This window comes from Pituophis catenifer, unplaced genomic scaffold (assembly GCF_029215685.1).
Source record: "Pituophis catenifer annectens isolate HBS135680 unplaced genomic scaffold, rPitCat1.0.hap2 SCAF_8, whole genome shotgun sequence".
Classification (NCBI taxonomy): Eukaryota; Metazoa; Chordata; class Lepidosauria; order Squamata; family Colubridae; genus Pituophis; species Pituophis catenifer.
The window spans coordinates 51918616-51939157 of NW_027256888.1; the positions used below are offsets into that span (position 1 = coordinate 51918616).

At 38.0% G+C, this 20542-nt stretch overlaps 1 protein-coding gene across 1 annotated transcript; it reads left to right on the forward strand.

The window, feature by feature from the left end:
* Window positions 1-2431: 2431 nt before the first annotated feature.
* RAB33B (RAB33B, member RAS oncogene family) lies at window positions 2432-4684 on the forward strand. Its single transcript, XM_070948460.1, has 2 exons — window positions 2432-2765; window positions 3823-4684. The coding sequence occupies exons 1-2, from the start codon at window positions 2526-2528 to the stop codon at window positions 4261-4263; spliced, it is 681 nt and encodes a 226-aa protein (XP_070804561.1). The 5' UTR covers window positions 2432-2525; the 3' UTR covers window positions 4264-4684.
* The last annotated feature ends 15858 nt before the right edge of the window (window positions 4685-20542 follow it).

Sequence of the window (20542 nt, forward strand, 5' to 3'; positions counted from 1 at the left end):
AAGGTTTTACATGAGGGTTAATTTGAACCCTCTTTCTTCCTCCAATGATAGTTGATAATTTAAAATGATCAGATATCAGAAATTCTGTAGCAACTCTTTCCAAGCTGTCATTTTCTTTATACTTACAATAAAGGGTATATTATAGCCCAGGCTTTTACAGCCTATAATTTCATCAAGACAGACAAATTTGCCAGTAAGTTTTAAACTGTCCTCAATATTGTCTTAAATTTGTAAAAAGGAAAAAGGGTCCTTAAAGCGTCATAACGTTTTTTATAAAACTACAGAAAGAGGTACAAAAAATATGCTGTGTTTCCTCCCATTTTGCAGAAACAAATACTGAATATTAGTAATACTGTTTTTTGAAATTAGATTTCCCAAAGTAATTTCAAATGAGATGAACATCTCATATAACTATTTATATTCCTGGGAAGCAGGGATAGAATAAAATTCAAGGTTATCAGATAAATAAGATATATCTCATCAGGTAAATAAGGTATATATAGGGAAAATTCCATTCTTGATAATGCTGATATATGTAGTCACCTTCATAGGGAAAATAAACCCTAGTTTAAAGTTAACTTTTTTCATGGATGAATATAAAGTGTAGTGGAAGGTTCTAGTGCTCAAATATAAAATCCTTTTCTAAAGTTTTAGATTCTTGCACTACAGCTCTGATAAATACAAATATTGCCATTGTGCAAATCATAATGAAAAGATTAAGACTTAAGCTTTGAATAATGAAAAGGCTTCCTGTCCATCCAGGTGGTAGTACCTATCCAATCTTGGAAGATCTCAAGCTGGGTCAGAGTTGTGGTCACTACACCAATAAAGCCCATCAGGAAATCACTGTAAAGTATGGTAAATTCGGTATTCAGAGGAGTGTCCCAGAAGGACTACCTTGTTGCCAAGAAACATTTAAGTCGCCAGGAATTAAGCTTAATTTAAAGGAAATCCATTTTTACTTACAAGATTTACTATTTCATGTTAAAGTTGCATATTATAATTGGAAGGAGGAATCTTGTTTTTGCTCTTTCTGCAATGAAACAAATGGAATGAGGGAAAAAAATGCAAGGACTAATTTATCATTATAGAGGCCGATTGTGGTCCTCTATAATGTGATGATAGATAGATAGATAGATAGATAGATAGATAGATAGATAGATAGATAGATAGATAGATAGATATAGATAGATAGATAACACACACGCACACACACACACATATATATATATATTATATATATAATCTGTCTTCTTAAGTTTTCGCGGTTGTGTGTATGTAAAAAGTTAAAACCTCGGGTGTTTTCCCGTGTCATAAGTTTGTTAGTTAAAATGTTTAAAATCCTGGCTAAGATCACAGCTCAGAATCCTCTAAATTCCCAAACAAAAACCTTTTTAAGGTCTTTCAAAAAACTCTGGCTGAAATCCTAACCAACACTTTAAGGTTAGGCAACGTTTTGACAAGCTCTCTACCTTGTCATCTTCGGGCCTTTATTATCAGTTTAGAAGCTGTGGGTCATGCTTCATTATACTAGCTGCAGCCTGAATGTGTGTTAACCGTCCAGTTTTCTCTGGCTCCCTATTACCAACTGTCAACTGCAGCTAGTATAATGAAACATGACCCACAGCTTCTAAACTGATAATAAAGGCCCGAAGATGACAAGGTAGAGAGCTTGTCGAAACGTTGCCTAACCTTAAAGTGTTGCTTAGGATTTCAGCCAGAGTTTTTTGAAAGACCTTGCCGGCTGACAGCTGATATTCGAGGCTAGATGTAACCACTATGAAGCACTCCGTACTAAAAAGAAGTGCCCCTCTCCAAGATCACTTAAATCTCAGCCCCCAAAGTCTCCCAACAGATTTATTTCCTTGCACCCGTTTATTGCTTCCCCAAGTTCAAGGCAAGCGTTTACTACAGTAGTGTTGCTCTACAGGAGGGGTTCCCCAACACCCCATGGGGTGGGCTTGAAACCGGGCCGCAAACGCAGCAGCCGCGCTTGCTTGCACGCGCAGCTCCATTTGCGCCAGTGGCAAGAGACATGCGCGCTTGCCTGCAGCTGACAGAATTGTTTCCTTTTTTTTTTTTAAACCTTCCATGACCCGGAAAGGTTGGGAACCCCTGCTCTCCAGCACCAGATGGGGAAAGGGAGCCAAATCTCTCTACAACAGGCGTCTCACCGCCAGGGATTTGCCCCCGAAGCGCCCCCACCTTCCCGACGAAAGATGTCTCCCCCCCGCACCCCACAACTTCGGCCCGTCCTCCCACTCTCGCGGTATCTTAAGCCAAGTCGCGCCCGCTTTTCCTATCAGGAGGAGGGAAGCCTGGAGCGTCGCGGCCTTGCCCCGCCCATCCCTCGTCGCCCCGCCCCTGAGTGGTTCTGTGGATGCCGGTGGCGGCAATCTCGTCAGGCGCTTCGCGCTGAGGAAAGCTTTCGAGCCAAGGGCCGAGTTCCTTTCGCCGCCCGCTTTCCCCCCTCTGCTGGGCGGGCCTGAGGGCCTCGCAGAGGGAGGAGGCGGCAGCGGCGTCCGATGGCGGCCGACGTGGAGTCGTCTCTGGAGCTGAGTCTGTCGAGCAGCTACGCGGGGCCCGGGTCTTTGCCGCCCGCGCGTTCCCGCATTTTCAAGATCATCGTGATCGGAGACTCCAACGTGGGGAAAACGTGCCTCACCTACCGCTTCTGCGCGGGGCGCTTTCCCGAGCGTACCGAAGCGACTATCGGGGTAGACTTCCGCGAGCGAGCCGTCGACATCGACGACGAGAGAATCAAGGTGAGCAAAAGCTGCGGCCGCTTCCGGTTCTCTCCAGGTGGACTCCGGCCCCTTCTTTCCCTCGCCCTCCTCTGGGCTCGCTAGGCCGGATGGAAGTCGGGGCGGGAAAAGTTACGGTGGGCCAGGAGACCCTCCCCCCCACCCATTTTGCAATGACATAGGCAAAATTGCCTAATGCGGTGGTTCTCGGCCGATAGTGCCTTAAACGTGGCACCCGTCTTCCATCGCCCAGCAATGTATTTGCCCCAAGAACGCCCAGCAGCAGTGGGTTGAATTACTAGATAAAAGGGGATTTATAAGGACTGACAACCTAAGAAAATCGTTTCTTGACAAAAAGACAACGTTTTGCAATTACAAATTCAGTCAAAGGTATTAATAGATCAGCAATTTCCAATTTTTAAAATTTACTATTATGCATTATTTGTTTTTATTTCATTTATACAGTTGCCCATCTCACATACATGACCCTGGCTCATAAAATTTATAAATTCTAACAACAGTCAGTTCCTGTGCTCTAATGGAGTTTCCTCTTTTTTTTTTTCTTTTTTTTCTTTCTTTTTTTTTTTTTTTTTGAGTTTCCAAACAATAGTCCAAATAATACAGCAGGTTATTTGTTGGCAGGAAGAACTTGAGATTTTAATGTAAACCCAGCACTGCAGGCTCTGCATTGGCTACAGTTAAGACTTCTGGGTACAATTCAGAATGCTAATTTAATCTGGTTTTGTATTCTGCTTGTTGCAGGAACACATATTATAATTAAATCCTACCCATTCAATGTGTCTGCCTTAAGTTGGGATGCTAGAGTTTCCTCTGCCAGAGATGCTCTGGAAAGCCCCTTACCAGAATTCCACACAATTCCATCGTTCAAGATCTTTAGAAAAATATTGAAAACATACAAAAGTAATAGAAATTATATTGAAAATATGTTTTTATTTAGGCAGGTACTATAAATATGCTATCATCACTTATCCATTTGAAGTTTGCATGGATTAATTGATATGTATGTATGTATGTATGGTCTTACTCTTATTCACGTTTCTTCATTTCCCACCTCTAGATCCAGCTCTGGGATACAGCAGGACAGGAACGTTTTAGGAAGAGCATGGTGCAGCATTATTATAGGAACGTACATGCAGTTGTGTTTGTATATGATATGACAAATATTGCTAGCTTTCACAGTATGCCACTGTGGATTGAAGAGTGCAAGCAACACTTGCTCACCAATGAAATACCCCGGATTTTGGTTGGAAACAAATGCGATCTAAGGAATGCGATTCAGGTGCCTACAGACGTGGCTCAGAAATTTGCTGACACTCATGGTATGCCACTGTTTGAAACTTCTGCTAAAAACCCAAATGACAATGATCATGTGGAAGCCATATTTATGACATTGGCTCATAAGCTAAAGAGCCACAAACCACTCATGCTTAGTCAGTTACCAGATAATACAATTCACTTGAAACCAGCATCAAAACCTACTATGACATGTTGGTGTTAACTTACAGTACATTTGGATTCAACATTGTATTATTCTCTTTGCCAGTGCTTTAAGAATGTGCAATGTTTTGATTTAATAAGAATTATCTTCTGCTGTGCACTTTATTCAGTCGTTTTATATGTAGAAGTTTAGTATGTGCACTTGGTAAGCTGTAGCATCTAAATAATGATAATGTTTAGGGAATTATTTTTGTTTTAGGGAATTTTTTAATCTGTGCAAATATATTGTTTTACAGAAAACTTGGTCTCAGTTTTGAGAGCTTTTCTCCAATACAGTGTGGATATTTTAAAAATGTATTAAGTCAACTCTTTGCCTTTATTGTTCAGTGTAAGAATACTATTTTTCTAAGGAGGCCCAAAAATCAGTTTAAAATTATAATCCTAGTTATTTGGTACACAGTTTTATGAAAATAAAATGGAAGAAAGGCTCAATATGAATACAGTATTCAAAAATTTTGCCCTTAATTTCTTTCCATTTAAATTTTTCATTAATTAAGTTCATTAATTTTAAAAATAAAATATGTACACAGTGACTTTTTTCTATTTTAATTTCTGGTTGTATTGCTTTTGTTGAATATTCTGAAAACTTTGTGTGTGTGTGTGTGTGTGTGTGTGTGAACAAATGATGTTTATTTTCATAATGTTCCACATAACTTACATTTTTCAAGGTAAGAGGAAAAGAATGTGAATCTCCTGCATATTATTGGAAATAATACTGGAAATTGCAGCTTATTTTTCTTGTAAGTTGGTTACATTGCTCTAGACTAGAGGCACAGCTACTAGTAGGGATTCCACTAGGTGCAACAAAGGTTTTAATTAGATCACTCAACTTTGCTTCACTGGCCTTTTGCCTTTTTTCTCCCCAAACCACCTGTGGAGCAAAACTGGAAGCTAGAAGAATGAAGTAAAAAGTAAGCAATCCACACTTTGAAAAAGCCTTAAAATACTATCTTTTCTCTATTTAATTGACTTTGTATTACAAACTTTTTGCAGTATTAGTGGTAGACATATTATGTGCATCCATCCTCCTAACAAGCCAAAACATGAGCCTTGATTTGAAGATAAAAAACTTCAAAATTAAAGGATTTAACACTGCAGAATCCATAGCACATTGAATGAATCATAAATAAGTGCTAGCCAATATTGTCTGGTTTCCTTCCATTTGTTTTAAAATAGTTGAAATATCAACATCATACAAAGATACTGCTGCTTATATAATTTAACAATTAAAATATGGAAGAGACAGCATAAAATGGGGGGGAGTTTATGTAAAATTGATGCTCAGAAATTGCTGAAAGGGCTCTTTAAAACTTTTATGATATTGTTTTAAGGGGTTTCAATGATTTTGCACATAAACACTCCTAGCAAATATTGAAGACATGAGCAGGCATTCTGATGATCATTGCATAAGTTGCACAACTTTAAAGATTTTTTTTTGGCAGGCAGAGATCATGGTGCATACTTTCAGCTCATTGCTTAAGCAGAGCTTTAGATTTTTATATAGGTCATAAGTAGATATCGACAACTTTCTGTTAAAGTAGTCATTTGTATAAGTTTTTATTGGTTAGTTAGATTTATTTATGTATATTTTTGTACAGTCATAAAACAGTTCTAGGAAAAAGACATTCTCTTTTGGATGAAATCCAACAATGCCCAGACAGTTTCTTGCTGTTCCTAGACATTCAGTAGGCTTGTGCAGGACACGTGCAAATGAAAGGTCCAACTCATCTCAACTACACATACTACACACTGCTGCCCTTTGTAGGAATATATGATTGAATTTCATTGTTGTTTATGATACCTCACTAAGACACTGTGCTTGACTCTTAGGAAAACAAAAAACCATTTATACATCATTATGCATTTGTACTTTTCTTTAATTCAAAAGGAAAACCAAAGCTAATAATAATTGGAGTAGTGCTTATTATCTGAACTGTTAACATGTACAGCATTAGAAATTTGGCCCAAGGAGAAGAGCTATTCTTTTAAACAAAATGTTGATTAATTAGTTACGATTATGTTTTATTAATTGGTCCATCTGTAAGTGAATTGTGTAGGGATTTATTCCTGTCCATTCAATATATTTAATGGGTATTATATTTAAACTTAATAGAACTGATGTTCTGTTTGTCCTGTGTGTTCAATTTTGGGTTAGATTAATGTTTTGGGAGCATAAGCCATGAGACTAAGGGATTTTAATAAAAGAAAATGGTATCGGTATTATTTATTAATGCTTAGAAGAACAATGGCCTAATTATCACTAACTTGTAATGTGTGTTCCTCAAAAATGAACATTCTTAAAAGTGTTTTATCTTTCGTATTCATTACGGTAACTGCAAAATTTAAATATAGTTATACTATTAAGTAAATGTCAAATTATATGTATTCTATTGCAAGTTAATATACTGTTGTATAAGATTGTAACATTTTAGATTAAAAATATGTTAATTGCACCTTAAAACAGAATAAAATAGAGAATGCAATACATTTGCATGATTGGCCAAATGTGTAAATGGATTGTGTTCAGAATGTTTAGATTTTTTTCCCCAGTCATTTGTGTATTGTTTATTTGCATACCAAATATGGAAGGCTGTTTATGCTTGAAATAAGGGATTTTTGTAATAATCACTTTAAGCCTTAATTATAATTTTTATTTACATACTGTCCATGAATAATCTTTTTTAAGAGCTTTATTTAATGAAATGTTCTTAAAATAGTTTTCAAATGAGATTACACTTTCGAGAATTTACTTGCTTACTTCATATGCATAATCCATGTTTTTAAAAAGTGTAGAAGATTCACTAATGATGTAAGAGCTTCATTATTTCTTATTAGTAAAAACCTTTGAACTAATAACAGTATCGTAATATTGATACAGTTCAGCTTTATAACATTGTTTCAGCACAATTTATTTTTATAGGATTACCATACAGATAACTATTTTTAATGCAAAGTGCTTTTTAGTTTATTTTTCTCTAATATAATTTGCTTTACCTTCCCCTTCAAATGAAGGCTCGTCATCTGTCAAACTAGTAGAGCATTTTAAATGAATAAATGCTACCAAATAAAATTCCTTTTCTGTAGTCTGTTTTCACAATGTTTGATTCCAAATAAGCTGAGTTTGTTACACTACTAGTGAATACAGATAGTCCTCGACTTACGACCACAATTGAGCCCAGAAGTTATGTTGTTAAGCGAGAAATTTGTCAAGTGAGTTTTGTCCCATTTTACAACTCTTCTTGACACATTTCTTAAGTGAATCACTTCAGTTATTAAATTAGTAACACGGTTGTTAAGTGAATCTGGCTTCCCCATTGACTTTGCTTCTCAGAAGGTCACAAAAGATGATCACATGACCCTGGGACACTGCAACCATCATAAATATGAACCTGTTCTGCATCTGAATGTACGGTAAGTCACATGACCGTGGGGATGCTGCAATGGTCTTAAATGAAAAATAGTAAGTCACTTTTTTCAGTGATGTAATTTCAAACAATCATTAAATGAACTTGTAAATTGAGGACCACCTGCATTAGAGATTATCTTGAACCTTCCATTTTTGAAGTGACTGTCTGATCTTTCTATGAATTATAATTTTTTTTGAGGGGGGGACTTTGTTTTGAGTTTGGAACAAAATTTAGCTGTTTCAAAAAGCTTGCAACTGGGTTGCTTTTTTAAAAAAATCAAACTTTCCAGTGTAATCAGTATAAAGCAGCAGCCATCAATTACATCTCTGCCTCATGTTTGGACCAGACCTGTGCAACTTGTAGATGGGGAATGGCCACGTGATAAATTGCAAAAACCACATAGGCTAAAAAGAAATACCTGGCACACCAAATAACTGTCCAATCAACTATGTGGTGGCTCTTACAGCACATGCTGTGGAATGGAAGCACTGAAGTTGGTGGGATGGTTAAGGCTTAGAGGCACTCTGCAACCCCTCATTCGATTTTGATTGAATTTTCAGCATACAGGTTAAATAATTGAAGACCATGTTGCTTTGTATGTTAGTGAGTTACCCATCCTCTTATGCAGCTGAACATGTATGCTTTGCTGTTTCAAGCTGTGTGTGCACATGTGTGCATACATATGTATATTATGTAACGTTTCTTTGCCTGCTATAAGCTTTTCAGAATACGTTTGCTATGCTGATTGTCAAGCAAGGGATTTTGTTTATTTTTTCCCCTATTTTTTACTCTGTGCAGTAATGTTAACAATGCTTCATAAACTATAACCATGATGGTGAACCTATCACATGTATGCCAGAGGTGGCATATAGAGCCCTCTCTGTGGGCACACGCGCCATTGCCCCAGCTCAGCCAGCTGGTTGTTGGGTTTCTGACGCGCACATGCACACTGGCCAGCTGGTCATCGGATTTCTGGTGCTCTGGCGCATGCATGTACACACCTTCTAGTTTGGGCACTCTGTGCGTAAGGGTTCACCATCACTGAACTATAACAGCAGAAAAAGTCTTCGTAGTGAAGAGCCTAATTTGTACTGGCTAAGTAGGTTTTTCTTGTTCTTTCTGAGGACTTGATTTCCTGCTTCTGGGATAAGAGGTCAGTGCCTGTTTGAACTTCTAAGGAGGCACTAATGAAAAGAATTGGAGAGTAGTCACTTTGATTTCTCTGTCTCAGCTAAGTGCCTCAAGAAGCAATTAAAAACATCTCACTGCTGCGAACCCTGGAAAGAAAGTTCTATCCCATGAGGATTTTTTTTTTAAAAAAAAAATGGAATATTTTTTTTTTAAATATTTGGATGGCTTGTTTTTATACACATTGGCTGGCTGGTAGCAGTCAGCATGGATTTCACTTGCTTCACCTGCTCTTGTGCTGCCAATGACAAGCAAAAGTCTAATATCCAGTTCCTCTGTCTGATGCAATGTTATGAGAGCCTGGCCCTCTTTCCCTGCTATGATCTTAAAACATAACAATCTTAAACCCCCAACTCCCCTGAGAAGGGATATTCCAGAAAAGCTAGGAGAGGCAGGCAGTATGTAAGATTCGCTTGTCATATGTCAGGTCTTACACTTTCTCTCAACTCAAGGACACTTATTTCACAAGAGTTGTTTACATGTTTTTTCAGAGAAGAAATGCTGCTACTTTGCTCTGAAAAGAAAACTGCTGGGCATGGGAGACTATTCAGAACACATGTTGTGCTCAAAGAGTTTTGGGGCCAAGAGCAAGTGTCAAGTACTTTTCATCTGTCGGGTCTGTTGAGAGGCTAGGACAATTTCTCTGGATTTTATGTCATCACATTATATTTCAAAGATATTCAATCATTTGGGTATCATGGATCTCTTTACCAAGAAGATTCATTTGTTTCTTGCAAGAGGCTGTGACACTCGGGAGATTGCACAGCATGTTCTGGACCCCCTGTTTATATACAAACTAGTCAGAAAATCTTGGGTTGTGACTCTGAATTTACATCCAATTTTTGGAAGCATTGTTTCTACTGAGAATTTATATTCATTTTTCTTCATCTGGAATGTAATGGGCAATTGGAGAAGATGAATTATATGAACATTATTTTGCTGTGATTTTATTTCCAGGACAAACATAAGTTACAAAGTTATGGAGGTACTTACGCCTGGTCCCTAAAGTCACAGCCATTGTGATGGCCCTGTGGTCATGTGATCAAAATTCAGTCACTTGGTAGCCCGCCAGCGCTTATAACAGCAGGGATCTTCAACTCTCCCCACCCTCTTGAACTCCTCCACTCGTCTGTCTCCCCCTCTCCAATCTCTTTTTGGTCACTCTGTACAGAAGCCTTCCTCAGCAGTGGTAGCAGCACTGGGGCTGAAGAAGATGTCTGAGGACAGCAGCAGGCGACTGAGACTGAAGACCCCAGGACTCTGCTTCAGCTCCAGTGCCATCACTGCTGCCACTGCCACCAAAGAGTGCCAATGTGCTCAGGGTAGTCAAAAGGGCAAAAATGGAAGGGCAGGGGAGATAGGTTCATGGTAGGAGTCCAAGAGGAAGGCAGTCCTTTGTCAAGACTCAGGACAGGAAACAATGAAACCAAGAATGGCTTGGATCAGGAAATTGGATTAACAATGGCAATGAGACTGTATTGCTATCGCTAAACAACGCGGTCATGTAATGTTTCATTTCACATAATTTATTGCCAATTACCATCATTCATAACCCAAGGACCAGCTGTAAACCAAATGGCTGCCTCTTGCAGAATTTGTCTCTAACAAGCCCTCTTCCATCTGAAATTCCCACAAAAGCCCCATTCCCAGGAACTGCCTCCAGCATTGCCAGATAATGACTTCCAGAATGATTCTTTGCTTCTTGACACTGGGGGCCTCTAATGGGGAGGGGACACTTTTCTGCTCCATAGCTCAACGTTTTCCAACCTAGACATCTGAGATTTGTGGATTTTAGCACCCAAAATCTTAGCAATGATAAAATTGGGAAACATCAGTCTAGGTTTTCCATACCAGAGTTGTTAAATGGAGAGCTTTTTGTAAGCTCTCTGCTGAAAAAGAAATAAAGCTTGCCATAGAATCTGCTTTCCAATGATGCAGCCAATTTTCACTATAGAAAAGAAATCTTTCTGGGAAGGCATCTTCAGAGTATCAGTGTTTCTAACTCAATAAATTTAAATACAATTTTTATTCACTTTTGTAATAAAATATTTTTGTACATAAGTAAATTCATATATTTTCAGGATCTGTTGAAGAGAGTCTTTTTCAATTTCTTTAATAATTGTACGCATTTCATACTTTTTAAAAAATTATAAAGGGTCTGTTCATGAAATCCTTGTAGAATTTGTTTCTAAGTCAGCCTGATGTATGGAGGAGGGTCACTTATTTCATAATCTGTTTCTGTGTTCGGTTGGGGAAGTCTTACTGGACAATTAAAAATTCTGTCCTCTTGATCTATAATGGTAGAATATAATAAATCCGTCACATATGGCAAAGTCAAACATTTCTTGCAATTTTAATATAATTTAACACTGACGTTCTAAAAAGACAACGACCCTACATACCACGTGAAAGGCAGACTAATTCTGTAGTTTGTAACTGGTCTTCATTATTTTTTAGATGCTCCTAAGAATGAGAATGTGAAAATATTAAAACAGGCTTGCATATGGATCAAACTGATATCAGAATTTAGCCATAAATTATTATATTGCACACTTCATTTAATAAAAAAGTAGTTGAACAATATGTTGTAAGAAAACTATGATTCAAAATAAAATAACAACATGGGAATCATATACAAGCTGTTGCTAATCTTTAAAGATCTTAAACATGAGGCCTAATAAAATTAGACAAAGAGAAGAAATGTTCAGGGTAGCCTGTCAGTTTTGGAATATAAGCAGGGCCGGATTTAGATGAAAAGAGGCCCTAGGCTATTCCACTTATGAGGCCCTTCACCTATAGTAAAAGTGTAATTTTAATTTTGCTAACAATTTGAATGTAGGCCCCTCTTGATCTTGAGGCCCTAGGCTGAAGCCTAGTTAGCCTATAGGAAAATCCGGCCCTGAATATAAGATAGAATCTGCTTAGAAGCTTTTCAGGGCAAAATGTTATTTGCTCAGGTATTTTAAATATATGTATTTGGTTATGCCATTGTGCAATTGTACACAATTCTAAAAATAAATAGTGATATTGCATATATTTAAATATCCAAATCCAATTTCATCTAGGATTAGCCCTAGCTCTGCCAACTCACCTGGGGATTGCAGAAAAACATGCAACCTTGAGGTCGGTTAGCATCTTGAAGGATCTCTCCCACCTTTTGAACTTATTTATTCCTGTATATATTTATAAATAACAATATTTATGTGGGTTTTATGTTTAATTGGACACCACACAAAGTTTCTCCGTGACTCTGTGATATGTGAGCAAATAAATATATATCATATTTCGCATCATATTTAATAATTTACAGATGGCATACTGACATGATTAATCAGAGTATTTTTGTAAACGCTTCTTGTGAAAAACCTGATAACAAGCTGTGCAAAAGAATTTCTTCCAGAAAAGGAATGCACAATGGAACAATAAGGAATATTGTTCGAATCTGTACACAAGCTTCTTTTTACAGGAAACTGCAATATATCCCATAAAAGGGCATCCTTGGAACTGAATTAGGCCTTTTTAATCAACAAACCTTAAAATCAGATTTGTAGTTATTTTTTTCTAAACACAAGTAGTCCGTGAAAAATGTATGTTGCATACGCAGAGGAAAAATAAATCTCTTTTTATATATGTATTGTCCATTGTTTGGAAAGATCACAATAATTTATAGGAGATAGAAGCTTTCTCCATCTAAGGACTGATTGAAATCTATGGTTGTTTAATTTGAATAGTGCTACAATGTGATGCATTCATGACTGAGCACACCCTCCTTAATGATATTGCTACTTACAAGTCCAGTGATACTGTCATAGCAGGAACAACATGGAAGACTTCGGCAGCTGACATACACAATCACCAGCACAATAAATATACTAAAAATTGATGAAATCATCATTGTGATGTTAGCTCCTTGAACCAGTTTACCCAGCACCAATACCTGCAGTTCAAAATACAGAAAATTCACATGCATGTTTTATCAAAATAAAAGGAAACAATACAAGTACTCTAGATATTTATTTATGCTCTGGGACATCTTCCTCACATTCCTTCCTCAGACTTTTGGAGGTTTCTCACCACTCTCAATAAGATATGGGAATATGTGGGAGAGGGGGAATCTTTTCTACTAATGCTGTGAAAGCTACAAATGAATGAAATGGATATATCTGAAATCCTTAGATGCTTTTTTAAAAATGCAATAAAGGTTTTCAAGCAGGCTGAATCCCCATCTATTGGAGATAGAATATTTGAATTGCATTCTGGTCATAAGTCATGCCAGTTGTTAAAGCGGAACATCAAATATTAAAATGTGTTTTGCAGTGGTTAAGTGAACACTGCAATCATTAATTTAATTAATGATTGGAGGCCGTGCAGATCTGGATGGGGAGGAACAGGCTCAGACTCAACCCCTCCAAGACTGAGTGGCTGTGGTTCCCGACATCCCGATATAGCCAGTTTACATCATCGCTGACTATTGGGGATGAGATCTTACCCCCCTCAGAGAGGACTCGCAACTTGGGCATCCTCCTGGACTCACGGCTGTCTTTGGATGATCATATGACGGCCGTGGCCAGGGGGGCTTTTTATCAGGTTCGCCTGATTTCCCAGTTGCGCCCCTTTCTGGATTGGGATGCCTTGCGCATAGTCACTCACGCCCTCGTCACTTCCCGTCTGGACTATTGTAATGCTCTCTATATGGGGCTCCCCTTGAGGAGCACCCGGAGGCTCCAACTGGTCCAGAATGCGGCCGCGTAAGTAATAATGGGGGCGACCCGTCACTCCCATGTAACACCCCTCTTGCGCAAGCTGCATTGGCTCCCGGTGGTCTTCCGGGTGTGCTTCAAGGTGTTAGTTACCATCTTTAAAGCGCTCCATGGCTTAGGACCTAGCTATCTACAAGACCGTATTCTGCCACCGATTGCCTCCCACCGACCGGTACGCTCACACAGAGAGGGCCTCCTCAGGGTGCCGTCAGCCAAACAATGTAGACTGGCGACCCCCAGTGGGAGAGCCTTCTCTGTGGAGGCCCCTGCCCTCTGGAATGAATTACCCCCGGACATATGAAGGATCCCCGACCTCCGTGCCTTCCGTCGTGCAGTGAAGACCCTGTTATTCCAGCAAGCCGCTCTGATGGGATAAATGATTTTAATTTGGTCTTAATGGGGTTTTAAAATTGGTTTTAAAATGAGAGTTTTAAATTCAGTCCATGATTTAATTATTTTAAACTGCTCTTAAATTCTATTTTTGTACATTGTTTTTATTATGGCTGTTCACCGCCCTGAGTCCTTCGGGAGAAGGGCAGTATATAAATTAAATAAAATGAATAAATAAAATAAATAAATTTAATTAATTAAATTTATATGCCGACCCTCTCCAAAGACTGAGGGTGGCTCACAATACATTTTAAAAAATAATTATAAAAAGACATTGAAAAATTAAAAACATTAAAAACTCATTCACGCCATTCATGGCAGGATCACGCCAGATCACAAGGGCGAGATCAACAGCCTCAGGCCTGCCAGAAAAGACAGGTCTTCACCGCTTTTCGGAAGGCCAATAGGGTGGGGATGGTCCGGACCTCAGGAGGTAACTGGTTCCAGAGAGCTGGGGCAGCCACAGAGAAGGCCCTCCCCTGCGGGCCCGCCAGCCGGCATTGTTTAGCTGACGGGACTCAGAGGAGACCAACTCTGTGGGATCTTACCGGTCGCTGGGAGCTATGCAGCAGAAGACGGTTTCGAAGATAACCTGGCCCTGAGCCATGTAGAGCTTTAAAGGTAATAACCAACACCTTGAATTGTGACCGGAGACCAATAAGTAGTTAAGTAAACCTATTGTCCACAATGGGCATTTTTTTGCTGAAAACTGGAACTAAATTCTTGTTTCAGCAAAAAATATACATTGCGTCATGTAACCTCAGGATGCTCCAAACTGTTGCAAATGTGGGCCAGTTGCCAAGTGCCCAAAATGTGATCTCATGACTGTGGGGGGAATGACTGGCCATCAGAACTTCAAATTCAGGTCATAAGTAGTCCAGAGAAAGTCCATCATAACTTTGAATTGTCGCTAAGCGACTGGGCATAAGTCAAGGACATTGTGGGTTTTTAGCATTGCTTTCAGTTGTGCTCTATGTGCCTGAATTCTCAGAATTCACATCTAATATGCAAGCTTTACATTTACTTCTGTCTAGATCAGTCATGATGAATAGAGACAGTTAGATACAGCTTCTTATTTATTATGCAATTAATAGTGGAGAGTGGAGAAAATCACATTATAACTACAGGTAATCCTCAACCTAAGATTTTAATTAAGCCCTGAATTACAGTCATAAGTCATGCTGGTCGTTAAACAGATCATCATGTGACTGCACCTGATTTTATGACCTTTTTGTGGTGATCATTAAGCAAATCCATTGTTTGTAATGGGTGTTTTTTTTTTACTAGAAACCAGAAATATACAAAAATATTGTATAAAGAATGTTGTAAAACATAGTCATTGGACCACAAGCTGCTGCAAACAACCATAAATGCAGTCACATGACTGGGGCAACATCGGTCAGAACTTAAAATCTGGGTCATAAGTAACCCTGGGGAAGTCCACTGTAAGTTTGAACAGTCGCTAAGTCACCAGTCATGTTGAAGAGTACCTGTACCATTTGGTAGCATAACATAATGCTAATATTTGTATTTGCATTATAAACCACAGAGTTTAAAGGAGACGTTCCAAACTAATAGATTTCATTGTTTATCATGCACTAGCTGTACATGGATCTGTAGTTCAGATAATCTAAAGAAACCAGAGTAAGACTCAGTATTAATCTTTGCATTCAGATTGGCACTAGGAGCATGAATTAGAATAGTATACAAGGTTTATGAAAGAACAGGAATTTAATAGAGAATACTGGACATAAAATATGCCACTTACGATTTCTGGGTGGTTATACGACACGTTATTAGACTCATGTTTTTCACCATACTCTAATGTCATAGAAGCATAAATTATTACAGTTAAAGTGGTAAAACAGGAAAATACTGAAGCAATTATTGTGGCATTCACCTGTATAAGGAATACAGAAAACTTAAGATTTGATTTGGTTATTTATTTTCTCAGGGAAGACAAAATGTTTCTTCATACCATAACTGAATATCTCAATATGAATCAATTCTATGTGAAAATACACAGAGGAATCAAATCTAAAGTTGTTTAGGGAAAGTTAACCACTAACCCACATACTAAAAATGCCAAATGGCTTTTTGTCCAGTCCTAGGGGGAGTGAAAGTGAGACCCCTTGCTTCATTGTATGTGTCATTTTTTATCTTTGTCTTTTACATTTTAATGATTTGATTGTAATTTCTATTATTGTTGTGAGTCACCCAGAATCATTCAGAATTGGCTGGCATACAAGTTTAATATATTATTATTATTATTATTATTATTATTATTATTATTACACGTTCATTGTGTTTTGAAATCTGCTCTTAAACAATATTAAAAAAAACCACTCGGAACTCACCAGAATTGGATTCTTCCTCTGAGATGAATTTAAAGCCATAATTCCAGGAATGCTCATAAACTAAAACACAGGATAGAGTAAATAACATAGCAAAAAAACAACAACATAAATGTGAAGTTATATTATGGTTACATTTAATATCAAAAAAGTCAATCTTTAGTGCCCCAAAAATATAGCCAGCCAGATACATTCTTTATGAGCTATTATATACAGTGATGAAAAGTCCTAATTTTTTTACTTAGCCCTTCAAAGTTCTTTTTCACCCATGGAGCCTACTTTATCAGCAAAGGCAACTATAAACAATTTCCATATTTAGAATTATCTATAGCCTGCTTGGCTAGTTGGACTAGGTAATTCCATGGATAGAGGTCCCAGCATCTTGAGGCCCTTCTTTGGGCACAGAAGTTAAGAAGGGTCATGGTTGGTTAGTAATCTGGTTGGATGGACTGCTACAAGATAGATTGGAAATTGGAAAAAAATATATGGAAGAAGCTAACCAAAAAAAATATTCTATATTCTTGCCAAGAAAATTTCATGGCCATGTAAATGAATTCTCTAGGAGTCAAAGCTTGATTCAAAAGAAACTTTAGCTTTATATATAGGATACTACTGTTAAAAAATCAGATACTGCGATGAATTGCAGCAAACCTTATTAGTCTCCTGTCCTAATTTTAAGCCGCTCTTTTACATTTAAGGAGCTGAAAATACCTTAAGAACACACACTAGGATAGAGGCAGGCAGTGAATTCAAACACAAATACCCACAATCAATCCTCATTAAAGATAAATGCTATTGAATCAAATTATCTTTGCTGACACTGAAAAATAACACTATTTTCTGATGCCCATTCAGAGTTCACTTTTCATGTAGGACTCAGAAATCAAAACTAAGAAGTGATTTCAATGGGCAAATTCCAACAGCTGAAATGTAGCAGGCACCACACTCCACATTAGCTACCAGAGTTTTGCTAATAGGGGACGGTTGGGATAGTTTTAAAAGGACCTTGAGTAGGTTCATGGAGGATCAGACTGTCATTTTTTAAAATTACTGTTTACTCCCACCTGTATCATAAGCAAAATGTCACAATTGTTGGAAAGCAGTAGTGGAAGAAATCCTTCACACAGTCCTGTTCAAACTCCCCAAATTTATTCAAAGGGTCATTCTGCGGCACAAAATTTAGGACTAGATGGCCCTAAAACTGGATTCAGTAGAGCTTTTCACACACATTCTTTTTTTTAATCAACTACTTTTAAAGGCACATATTAGATTAGTGAATTCAGTAATCTAGGCAGCAAAGTTATCGGGGAGAGATGTTGGTATAAGCATCCCACTTGGCAAGATTTGTATTATATAAAAAAACCCTCTACAATACAACAAGCAGATTTTGGAGCCCAGAAAGCAACAACCTGCCACTCCAAAGGAAGTGGAAATTTTTGGACTGAATTTTTCTTCTTTATAGTTGTCACCATGAAATGCTATGTACCTAGTTATACTTTTTCCTATGAAATCTAGGTCTTATTTTCCTGAATGCGAAGTAAGAAACAGCAAGTTCCCTGGAACTAACAATACATTCTTAATATATTCTGGAAAGAAAGATAGAAAATATAGCTTACCACTCCAGCCCAAATAGGTATCTTAGTTTTACTCAATTCTGATTCCTTTCTGAAAACACCATCTATTAATCCACTGATGACACAAACTGTAGCACAAGCTATCTCAAGTAGCCCTAATATCAACATGCTTCTCTGGTTGAAGATGAAATATCTGTAGCGATCCATTCCACTGTAAACAAATACACACATGTATTCAAGTCAGAAAGAAGCACAGAGATTATTAAAAATAAAACAGCCCTATAATCTGTCCTGAATAGAGATGCTTGCAAAATGTCCATTAGCATTTCTACAAACTTTAGGTGACACACTGATATTTCTAAAATAAACAAACTGGATTGCTTTATACTAAAGCAAAACAAAAAAAAAATTAAGTAATTTTGTCAGATGTCTTTGAATTTTATTCTGCATGATTCAATTCTTCATATATTTTTATTTTTTTGCAATTATTATCAGTTCACACGGTTTGAAATGGGTTGAAATTGCCTTCTCACTTCCTTTTAACAAAGCTAGGCTTCAGATTTTTTTTTATTACAGGTTGTCCTCACTTAAGAATAATTGGGGCCAGAATTTACATCACTAAGCAATGCAGTCACAAAGTGCAATGTCACGTCATTGCATTGCTTAGTAATGGCAATTCTGACAATTCCCATAGCCATTGTTACATGAGGATCATGGGTCATTAAACAAGGACCTCATGTGACCATAATTTGTGACTTTCTTCCAGTTTCCAATGAGCAAAGTCATTGGGGAAGCCAGCAGGAAATTGCAAGCTCTGATTACCACAAACCTTTCCTTAGGCGGCTTTTGCAAGCAGGCCAGCAGGTTGGTACCGTAAGTACAGAATGCAGGCAGACAGGGGGCAGATGCTGCAGTGTGGTACAGCTTGAATGCAGTTGAGCAAAGAAGTGCTCCTACAGCCCAGCACTTTTCCACACTGAGGATCTTGGATCTACATTCTCAAGGTCCACATCTCATCAGCACTCTTGAGAGTCTTGTTCTGGACTCTCCCGCTATGGGAAACCAAGGTTCAATTCCATAGCTCAGAGATTCTTTATCAATGAGATTGATAAAGATGTACATTTAATTAATTAATTATGTATAGGATTGCACTAAACCATGTTGTATCATCACTGGAATATTATCATTATCATAAGTTTCTGCTCACAGAGCATTTAACGATTTCTCATTATTTGGGCAACTGGTGGCCTACAACCATGATTAAAACCATTTAACCATATACAGGAAAGAAAAGTGTCTGTGGCCTAAAATATCAGGAACTACAGGTTCTGTAAAGGGCATTAGTAATGGGAGATTATGGATCCAAATACAGTAATGAATGCAGCTTTTCTGGTCTAAGAGTCAAATGTAACTGGAGTTCTTTTATTTGTCATGTTCAGCTTCCTTCCATAACAGAGAACCTCTGTGGAATCCAGGCCTGCTAAGAGAATTGAAAGAGCCGCTAAGGTATTGTCCCAAAGGTGCTTCTTTTTTCAGGAGCCAACAAGACTTTCTTGGTTTTTCTTTGAAGACATTTTTCCAGAGGAAAAAAAATAATTGCAGACTGCAGGAACCAGGAGCACTACTCAGGTGACCCTTGGGACACAGATAAACCTCCATGTGCTTCAACACCCTCTAAAAGGATGCAAATGACCAGCTGTCTGCAAGGAATATAAATCCTTCCATTCCCCACCATCCAGTCAGAGCTGAAGAAGCTTCTTGGATGAGAAGTGAAACGTCTTCAAAGAAAAAACAAAAAGTCCAGTTGCCTCCTTAAAAAAAGCACCTTTGAGACAACCATGACCTGGGTGACTGAGAATCTCTACAGACTGCTGAACTATTGCATGTTCTTTCAGCTCTTGTCTCTGTTTTATTATTGTATTATTCTTCTCATCCTTCCTATGACCTACAGTATCTCCTCCCACTTATGACTATAACCTTGTTGCTTGTATCTCTACTATTTATATTATTTTATTTGTTTCCTAATATGATTTGATTGCTTATTAGTAACTTATGACTATCACTAAGTGTTCTTGATGAATATTTTTTTCTTTTATGTACCCTGAGAGCATATGCACCAAAGACAAATTCCTTGTGTGTCCAACTACACTTGGCCAATAAAGAATTCTGTTCTGTTCTGTTCTGTTCTGTTCTGTTCTGTTCTGTTCTGTTCTACTCTACACTATTCTATTCATGTTATGACACTGATAGGTTTCTTGTACTGCAAGCAGTCCTCGACTTACACCCATAATTGGGACCAGAATTTCCATTGCCAAGTAAGGCAATTATTAAGTGTGTTGTGCCCAATTTTATGACCTTTTTTTGTCATGGTTGATAAGTGAATCCAGCTTCCCCCATCAACTTTGTTTGTTAGGGAAAGTCACAAATGGCAATCATGTAACTCCAGGATGCTGCATCTGTTGTAAATATATACTGGTTGCCAAGCATCCAGATTTTGGTCATATGACTGTGGGGATGCTGCACCGGTTGTAAGTGCAAAGGCTGGTTATAAGTCACTTTTTTCAGGGCTGTCATAACTTCAAACAGTTAGACTTGGAATAACTTTAT